Source organism: Musa acuminata, chromosome BXJ3-1 (assembly GCF_036884655.1).
Source record: "Musa acuminata AAA Group cultivar baxijiao chromosome BXJ3-1, Cavendish_Baxijiao_AAA, whole genome shotgun sequence".
Taxonomy (NCBI): Eukaryota; Viridiplantae; Streptophyta; class Magnoliopsida; order Zingiberales; family Musaceae; genus Musa; species Musa acuminata.
In genome coordinates this window covers 7,102,077-7,111,533 of record NC_088349.1, presented here as the reverse complement: position 1 = coordinate 7,111,533, position 9,457 = coordinate 7,102,077, and the positions used below count along the sequence as shown (strand labels likewise).

At 36.0% G+C, this 9,457-nt stretch overlaps 1 protein-coding gene across 2 annotated transcripts; it reads right to left on the bottom strand.

Annotated features, from left to right (window-relative positions):
* Positions 1-624: 624 nt before the first annotated feature.
* Positions 625-7,191, bottom strand: LOC103983058 (cysteine protease ATG4B). 2 transcript variants are annotated; one of them, XM_009400208.3, is made up of 9 exons: positions 6,883-7,191; positions 5,752-6,217; positions 5,518-5,603; positions 5,370-5,420; positions 4,847-5,232; positions 3,356-3,494; positions 1,328-1,383; positions 1,138-1,208; positions 625-1,042 (listed from the first exon to the last, which is right to left on the bottom strand). In XM_009400208.3, the coding sequence occupies exons 2-9, from the start codon at positions 6,212-6,214 to the stop codon at positions 816-818; spliced, it is 1,479 nt and encodes a 492-aa protein (XP_009398483.2). In that variant the 5' UTR covers positions 6,215-6,217; positions 6,883-7,191; the 3' UTR covers positions 625-815. The 2 variants fall into 2 exon arrangements, 1 of the variants encoding a protein (XP_009398483.2); XR_001978478.2 differs by lacking the exons at positions 625-1,042; positions 1,138-1,208 and having other exon boundaries at positions 3,356-3,475.
* Positions 7,192-9,457: the final 2,266 nt, after the last annotated feature.

Here is a 9,457-nt window from a genome sequence, read left to right as displayed (position 1 = left end):
GAGAATTCTCCTAAAATATTATGCTTTCTTTTCTATATAGTCCTTTAAATCTTTAATTTTAAATATGACTCCTTCAATCCTTATTCTTCATACCAAAAGGCCCTCGGTTTAAATGTGATAAGTATTCTTCTCATATTCCACTGTATATTTATATTATGATATTATAATAATATTTTTTATTTAACTATATTTAAAATATTTTCTAAATAAGCTTCAAAATGTGATTAGTAAATAAAATGAAAAGTGATAAAATAAAAAATACCAAGATTCAGGGTTAATATTTTTTGTATAAGATAAATTATGAAGACAAGATTCGAGACCTTCAATTTCGTGCCGCAAGAAGATGAGGGCTTTGTCGCTCTCTTATTGGGTTCGGATGCAAACAGGACCCTCCACCACCCCTAAAGGTGAAGAATTGTCGCTCCACTTTTGCTCCAGGCAGGGTTTAAGCAAAGGAGAACTCCCAATTGGTAGAACTATTGGCCCGCACAAGGTACTCAAACACCATGAAAGATGGGTTAGGGATCGTCGTCACTCAAATTACAAACCCGGATCCCTTCCAACACACCCAACAAGCAACAGCCGAACACAAACACTAATAACAGACGGCAAGAATGCAACAAGGAACAGAAAATAACTCTTTTACTTGTACAATACCAATCCAAATATATTACAAAGAATGTATGAAGGATATGAAATCCAACATAGTGCAGATCAGATTCTTCGACCAAATAATTATCGCACTAAGTTGATGAGTGCAGGGAGATGACATGAGCTATCATTGACCAAACATAGCTTCAAACACGCATAGCGCTTTATAAGATTTGCCATTCATCTTCACCGGGTTGGGCATCATCATCACCAAAGTTCTCCACATCAAAGGTGTTATCCATCATGCAGTTGCGAGAATTGCCTACATTATCTCCATCACAATAAGGAACTGCTTTTGAAGGTTGAGGAAACTGGGTCACGGTAAAAAGTGGTGCTCCATTGGACTTGTCCCCAAGCTGAGAAGCACGGGAGCAGAAATCTTCGAAATCATCTGCAACGGTTAAACAAAATCAAGCGGGCGAAAGCTTATGGATGCATAGAATTCTTATTTGAAAAGAAAAAATAATCTATCAAATACCAGCTGACCTTTATCTCGGCAATGGAATCCGATGGCCAAAGAAGGATCTATCAGGTCAAATGGCACATGTCGGACAGTTCTGGAACCGTTAATCACCAGATGGCAAGGGAGAAGAAATGGTTAGAGAAGACAGCCACTTGTGATGGAAAAAACACTATAGATACTAATGTGGTCAAAGTGTAGGTTGACACAACTTACCTGCAGTGATACGAAATATAATCGGCTTCTGAGCTATCACTCTTGAGATCGACAGCCTGTTTCATACATTGTCAATAACTCAGTGGCTCCAAAAGGCTTGTATGTGAAGAATTTGCCATTGTAGATAAGAGAACAGAAAACATGAAAGTGCATATGTCATTATCTGAAAGCCAGGTAGACCATCGTGAAAGAAGGAATTAATATTTGGCCTTTTTTGGGCTGCTAGGTTTATGTTTGCAGACTTGCAGTAGTTTTGGACTGAGCTTGTTTCAACCAAAACAGGCAGCAAGAAGGTGGAAGGGGGAAAGGACTGATATAAATGTGTTATATGTGAACTAATTGTGCATATTTTATTCATACAGAAAAAGTAGAATATTTATTGTTCCTAACATGATAACAACGAACCCTGTCATTCTCTGAAAGCCAAGACCATGGCAAAAGGAGGAATTGATATGTATGTATGTATGTATGCATGTATATCGGGTTTGCATCCCTTTTCTTCCCTGACAATGCCTACTATTCCATATGACCTTATTGCATACTCTCTTTTGGGCTTCAAATAAAGCTTGATGACCTTAAGGAAACTGATTCTTACGAGTGAACCTAACCAAATTGAATCTTCTCTTGCTGAGGTTTTGTTTCCCACTGGCACATTCCACTTGGCAGATTGCACGGATAGAATGGCCAGAGAGTGGTCCGAAAGGCCCATGGGAAGGAATTTGACTGATGCTTCAGGAAATCACTGCATCCACTTGAGATTACCCATAATACGATAAAGCTTGCAGTTATGGACTGAGTTTTATGTTTCAACCAAAAGCAGCAGCAAAAAGGTGGAAAGGGGAAAGAGGTCACAAAAATGTATATAAATGAACCAGTTGTGAATATTTTCTTCATACAGAAAAGAAATAGGTGATCTAATTGTTCGTAATATAATATGTCAATTTTTTGCATACTCGATGAGTATAACAAAACTAGACATAAGAACCACAGTTGGAATTGGCATAAGGCACAGTAGTTGAGCATTACAAAGCTTTGAAAATCTACCTACATCTTAGGTTAATACCACCAGCAGAACAAATTATAAATTCCCATAAGTAATTCAACTTCAGATAATAGAAAAAACAAAATTCTATAACCTCTTTCCCTTGTGCCTAGGTCTACATCAAGAGCTTCCAAGTTTTTTGTTCCTTTTTTCATAAGGAGTTAAATTTGCGCATATTTTAGAGATCATATTCAAGGTGACATTGAAAAGAACATAGAACACATAGGACATCTAAGATGTGGGATGATATAGAATGATAAGAACGAAAAAATTGGAAAGATATTATCCTCCCTAAAGTCAATAGTTATTCAGTATGAGCTTCCTTATCATTCAATTGATTTTCTTTCGACTTTAAAATTGTACATTTGTTCTTTCATATGCTGTGCTCATTCTAAGAATATAAACTAAGAGTTGATCCATAGCAAGTATTGCCATTCTGATCAGCATGTTATGGTCCGATTGTCTTGTAACACCCATATAATGTGGTCTGGAACATGTTGTGGTATGTTGGCATGTTCCTTGCTGACCAATGCAAAAGGTGTATATATGATTTCTAGACCAATTACAATATAAAAACAGGGGAATGTCGACTGGCATGACATGGTAACGTTCCATTTCAAAAAATTATTGGCATGCCCCCTATTCAACAACGTAGCAATCCTTGATACAAAGTAACTTTACAAGACATCGGAGCAAGGTGTATATTTTGATGTTCATTATCATGTACATTTAATATAAAATGTTATTTACTATAACTAGAAAGGTGTACACAATGATGCAAGTTTCAAAAACTTTTAACAAGATAAACTCAATCTTCTAAACAAAATAAAGTGGTCAACTAGTTATACCAGTGGCACAGATCAATACATCAAATATAATAACAATAAAATACAGCAATCATTTGGAAGTGACCAATTACATAGAAGCACAAACAAATGACAATTTCTAAACAAATACAGTTCTTGTTCTATATTTGACAAGCATACCTGTTGGACTTCATGAGGATCCAGATACAGTGCCTTGTCTTCCTGTACCCCAACAATGTAAGTTGAGGCACCAGGTTTTCCACCTAAAATGCCCAGACTTTGTGGGAATGAAAATGTCTCCTGTAGCAATGGGATGTATCTAAAATGATGTGGCACCATAAGTACCAGATAAGGGAATACCATAGAAAAGAAACAAAGCAGGAAAATGTCATGCAAATGACAAATTTTTATGAATTTCATCATATAAAACTGATACTTTATAGAAGATTGAAAAAGTTAAAACACTCATTTGCTAGTGATTTACCAAATATAGACCTCAAGTACAACCTTGTGAAATAAGGTTTCAGGAAATATAACTAAAGTTTGAAAAAATCAAGTAATTCACAAATTTTAGAAGTCCAATCACATATCAGAGGACCACTGCTTATAAAGCAAAAACATTAAGGCACCTATTTCTTAGTGATCATAATAAGTAAACATTAAAAACAAAAATTAGTATTAAAAAAGTTTCTTTAGCTTACAATATTTCAGTCTATGAACATTTAGTTTCTTATTCTTATTTAAACTGCCAACAACAGTTCTTCACTGTATGAGTGCGTGTGCAATTAAAATATAGTACAAGCTTACTCTCATATGAAGATTATTCTAATCAACTGATGAGGTATCACTGAACTAAACCTGCTATCTACTACTACAATACATAACTACTATACTGAAAATTTTTGTTTTATAGTTAAGCTAAAAAAGATATCAAGCAAATCTGAATTGATTATACACCAAAGGAGCCAACAGGCAAAAAAATGTGTAGCTTGCAGAAAAAAAAATGATTTGATCTATTCTTGCAACTATGCAACAATCTAATACCCACATTATTTCCACCACTTTATTTCCTGGAGTCCGTAGTAACAAAATTTTGCTACAATTTCCATAGGAGAGAGATAGAGACAGAGAGAGAAGGATAAAGAGATGTGGAAGACATTTCATCCTCTTGATGTCATCTTAGTATGCCAGGGCCAGTATCCAATGATGGACAATGCTTAGGCATCAGAACTTCTTGCTCAAGCCACCAACATTACTCGACCCCTTAGGATTTCCTGAAGTAAGCATGCTGACACAACATAACATGGGTACTACCTTGAGTATGCATCTCTATATGAAAACAAATAGAAAAACCTCATGCTTCAACATACTATCGTAACTAATTAGTTCCCAAGCCCATTTGATATAGAAACGTGATAGCTCCTTTTTGCATAAATTAACAAAGTTACCTCTTCTGGGTTTTAAGTCAGTAAAAGACCTATCATGTTTAGTAGTCTTTGTTAGTTGCTGACATCTTAGAAAGATACACAAGCTATAAGAACTACAAGGTACTAATAGCATGTTATGAAAGAATGAACCTTTTACTTCAAACTTAAAGTTCACCATAATAATGTTAAAGGAAATGGGAAGTCATGACTTCATTAAGATGTCTTTAGAAGGACAATCATTTACCTGGGATTGATTCTTTCTAAACCAAGAACCAATGGAACTAACAAGAGAATAGGTGCCCATGCATGTAGAGCCATATTAAAAGATGAACAGAGTCTTGCAACTACATCAGTGCAGACAACAGGAGCTCCACCTTGTTCCCCATCTTCATCACCAGAAACGATATACACAACCATGGGCAAGCTTTCTTTGCCTTTATGAAGGTTAGCTTGCTCCCTATTGGCACGTGTGATGGTTTCCCATGTCCGGCACATGGCATAAGGACCCAACCATGATCCAGCGGCCAAGCCATAATGCCTTCCAGCTCGGAGCAGATTGTGCACAGAAAAAGCACATGCCTCCGAGTCACCAAAAAGTTGTAATATCTCGATATATTTGGGATCATATGGCTGCATAACCAACAGGGGACCATCATAAGCAATCCTACATTGCAAGTTAAAAAAGCTTCCATCACTCTCTCTATACAAACTTAAGCATTTTCCACGGAAGAAATTTTTTGTCGGCCGACAGTAATCATTCATGTCACCTTCTGAGAGGGCTTCCTCCAAGATCTCCCCAGATGATGAGAAAGCAATGCCTGTTTGAAATTTTAACAAACAAGAAAATTTCATTTGATTAATCCTTCAAGCACAATTTTAGGTCTAGATTGATATTTTGACAGGTTACACAGATACCTGGGCGACAAGCATCTGACTGCTTCTTATCATGCAGCCCCAGTTGACATCACTTGTAAATTTTGTGTCACCAATGGGTTCAAAACCTGTGGAAAATCCACTACTCAGGGCCTAGCTTCTATGTTTCATTATCTGCTAACTTTTGTATAAACAAATAAGAGAATTCTATACTGAAAGCAAGGGTAATGTTAGACAGCTGGTGATACAAAAGACAGAAACCTTCTGCGAACAAACCTTTCCTGTATGTGATCCAAATTCTCGATGAGAAGTCCTCTAAAAATTCAGCATAGCTATTACCAGGATCTTCACCACCAGACGACTCCTCTGCTGATGCATTATAACACTTCCCAAGAAGCCAAATTTCACTGGTTGAGCTCAGTGCTTCCATTCTAGTAGTTCCCAGTATATGCTCCTGAAGCCTCCTAATTGGGCCACTAATCATGACATTTGAAACTGCTGTACTCAAGCCATAGCTTGTGGGTTTGGTCGCTTTACAGTCATCAGAAGAAGACTCCATGCGTGTTTCAAACATAGCCAAAGTGGATGAAAGAAAACTTGCCAAAATAGAAGCCTTTGAAGACTTTGTGTCAGCAGACTTTTCTTCTGACACAACGGCTATGGGGTCTTTGTCTCTTGAATCATCTGAGTTTCCTGCAGGGTTTTCTGAATCTAAGGCTCTCTCAGGCAAGTCCCTCATTACCTAGACAAGCAAGTAAATATCATAAACAAATCGCTTAAAAGGAATTATCTAATTGAAACATTGAAACTCCAAGTGAAAAAGCTGAAAGGAAGCTCAAAGCCCCATCATTTTCTGATGGCATTGACCAAAGTTGTATATAGAGTTGCCCTCAATTTATAAAAATAATAAAATAATAATAGCATCGTACATATGTGCACTTGTATACCACAAACTATATTAAAAGTACCTGTCTTAGAAATTCACAAACATGCACTTCCTTCTAGTTAATCCAAATTTTCCTGGCTAAAATATCCCGAATCATGCAAACAAAAAAAGAAGTTTCCTGTGCACAACGGACTGCACCAAGACAAAATTTCCTCGAAATAACCACCACAAAATCATAACCTGTATTCATGGTTATCTAAATCGTAGTGCTTGAAATAAATTCGTCGTTTTCTGTTGTCTTGAGGTTTCATTTTATGACGAAATCGGGTTACACGACACCAGTCACAGCAAAATTGAACATGTCGATTCTAATAGAGGAAAAACTAAACAAAAATTTCCTAATGACAGATGACACATAGAAATTGCCAAACTTGGAACCGTGCCAAAGAAGAAAAATTCGATCTTGTTCGCCTCCAACAAAATACAAATCCGAACTTTCTCGAAGAATTGGGAGCAGATACCAGAAGAATAGTTGGAATTCGTCGGGCGGCGAGGTCAGAAGCCTTCTGAAAGAGATCTTCTTCCTCACCAGGTCGACCCAAATCCACAGGTGATCTCAGTCCCCGATTCGATTGACAGATACAACGCCAAAGAATCCCCAAATCGACAAGATTGCTGCTTTCTCCTCGGCGCGCGATCTACCTCCGATCACAGAAAGCAAGGATTGAGCGATTTCGCGGTTCCTTTCGAAGAACGGGTTTCGTGCGGGAGGAAGAAGAGAGCAGTATCGTTGAAGGCGCATCCAAATTGCGATGGGAAGGAAAAGAAGTCCAGACCCGCAAGTATGCCATCGTAACGGGGAATAATAGACGATTTATCTCCGTATCGTCTCGGAAACCGATACGAAACGTTATAAATGCTCGTAACGTATGCGACGGAGACGCGGACGAGCATAAACCGGAATGTTTATGATTGTGATGGATCGTTATCAGCCGTTGAAATCGTTTTGATGATTATTGCGAAAAGGACGGTCACCATTGGAATAGAAGAAGAGTTGTTGGGTGAACCAAATGATTGGCACGGCAATAGACGTAATGCGAGTTGTCATCGAGAAGCATTCCATTTACAATTCTTAGTCAAAATCAATAGCAAAAGTATGCCATTTTATAGACATTCAATTACGCGTGACATATTATTTTTGTAATTTAAGATCCCACCGAATCTTATTTGATTGACAAATATAAATGGAATAAATTGTTAAAACCCTTAAAGGACACGTAATCTATTTATAGATTTTTTTGTTTATAAACAAAATGAATACTAAAAACTTGTTTATAAACAAATTTTTGTTTGTAAACGAAAAAAAGTCTAAAACGATAGTTTGGATATATATATATATATATATATATATATATATATATATATATATATATATATATATATATATATATTGTTAATAAGTATGTGAGAGAATATCTTTAGTTCGCATGAGTGTTTCATAGATATAGAAAGAGAGTAAGAAAAGATTAAAGAATTTTTTGGGATTTGAGTTTTTCATTTATAGAAATATTTGTTTGTAACGAAATAAACCCCAAAATTATAGTTTGGTTATCTATATAAATCTTATGTATGGTTTGTCTCTGATGAGTAAGTACACGAGAGAATAACTTTCAGTTTTTTTTGTAGAGAGAGTATGAGAAAAGATTAAAAAAAAATTTGGGATTTGTGTACTTATAAAAGGGGATGTGTGATTGATTAGGTTAAAATTAATTTAAATGTATTTGTGATTTGATCTCCTATAATAAATGATTTAATTTTTTTCATGAATTTATATCCGAAGTGTCAATCTATGCAAATATTATGTTAATATTTTTTATTTATGTTATATCATTTATTCTTTGGTTTTCTCTTGTGACTAAGCTTTATATTTCAAAAAAAATTATATCTTATCAAATGTTAAGAATTTAATCACAATTTTTTATTATCCATAGTCGATGTCTTTTATCAGTTAAGGTGTTAAACATTTCTAACACCTTTGTCTCTCTTAATTATGAGTTTAAGTTTGTTGTCTCCTTAGAGCATGCAATACAAAGACTTCAAAATATTTCTTGATAAAAAAAAAATATTTTTAAAATAAAAAACTTTTAATATCAAGTTTTTGATAGATCATGAGTATTGTTGACTGATAAGTCAGCACGATTGGTTTACTATCAAAGGTTATGTTCTCCTCCGTGCCAATATGGGAGTGTTGACATGATAAACCGACGTACGAGGGCAAGGTGATTCACGTGGGGCCGATTTGTCTTTGGAGTGGTGAGATCGAGTAGAGGAATTAGGATTTGCTCAATTGTGATGTCCTCTCTTTTGCATGGATGAGTTATCCTCTGGTCAAAGGGTTATCTCATGGTTACGAGGCTACGTTCTGGTAGTGGAGTCATCTCCTTACCATCGGTGGTTCTGCACAATAGATCTGCGTCGTAGGTTTCTCGGCTTGACCCATTTGACACGTAAATCAGCGAAAAACGAAGGGGGAAGAAGACAACATTATCAACTATGTAAATGAGAGAGTAAAGAGGCTATTGCTTACTTAGCCTCCCTCCTCCTGGCATTTGCTCGAGGGTATTTTTTATATCTCTCCGGGGATCGACCATTTGTAGGTTGTTAGCATCCATCGATATTTCAGGTGGGCGATTTGTTTATAATAAGATGATTGTTCTAATCTCGTATTATGCAAGACTGTCTACTCACTTTAAGGTGTCGCTTCGTGTGATTTTCAAGCCGATATGGATTCTGCTTTGTGTCGTTTCATGATGTAATCGTCTCTGAATCGAACTATATCATTTCGTACTATTTTGAGACATGTGCATGGCTTCGGTTGAAGTAGTACCACGTGTGATCTAAGGTGAGTGCTAGTTTGATGGTACCAGAATATCCTCTATCAAACGTATTTTTTAAATAAGTTTAAGATGTATCTTCTCGATAATAAAAAAAATATAAGATATATTTTAAATCTAGAAAACTTTTAATATTGAGTTTTTATTCGATGATAGTCTCATAATTGATTTTTACTTGGAGATTTTTTTTATCGCATCAATG

What these genes read in the sequence shown, in the direction of transcription:
- LOC103983058 (XM_009400208.3), bottom strand. Translation starts at nt 6,214, where the DNA reads ATGAGGGACTTGCCTGAGAGAGCCTTAGATTCAGAAAACCCTGCAGGA. An exon ending in ATCCTCATGAAGTCCAACAG is followed by an intron (nt 1,384 to 3,355) that starts GTATGCTTGTCA and finishes TGTATGAAACAG; the next exon opens with GCTGTCGATCTCAAGAGTGA. An exon ending in ATTCCATTGCCGAGATAAAG is followed by an intron (nt 1,043 to 1,137) that starts GTCAGCTGGTAT and finishes TAACCGTTGCAG; the next exon opens with ATGATTTCGAAGATTTCTGC.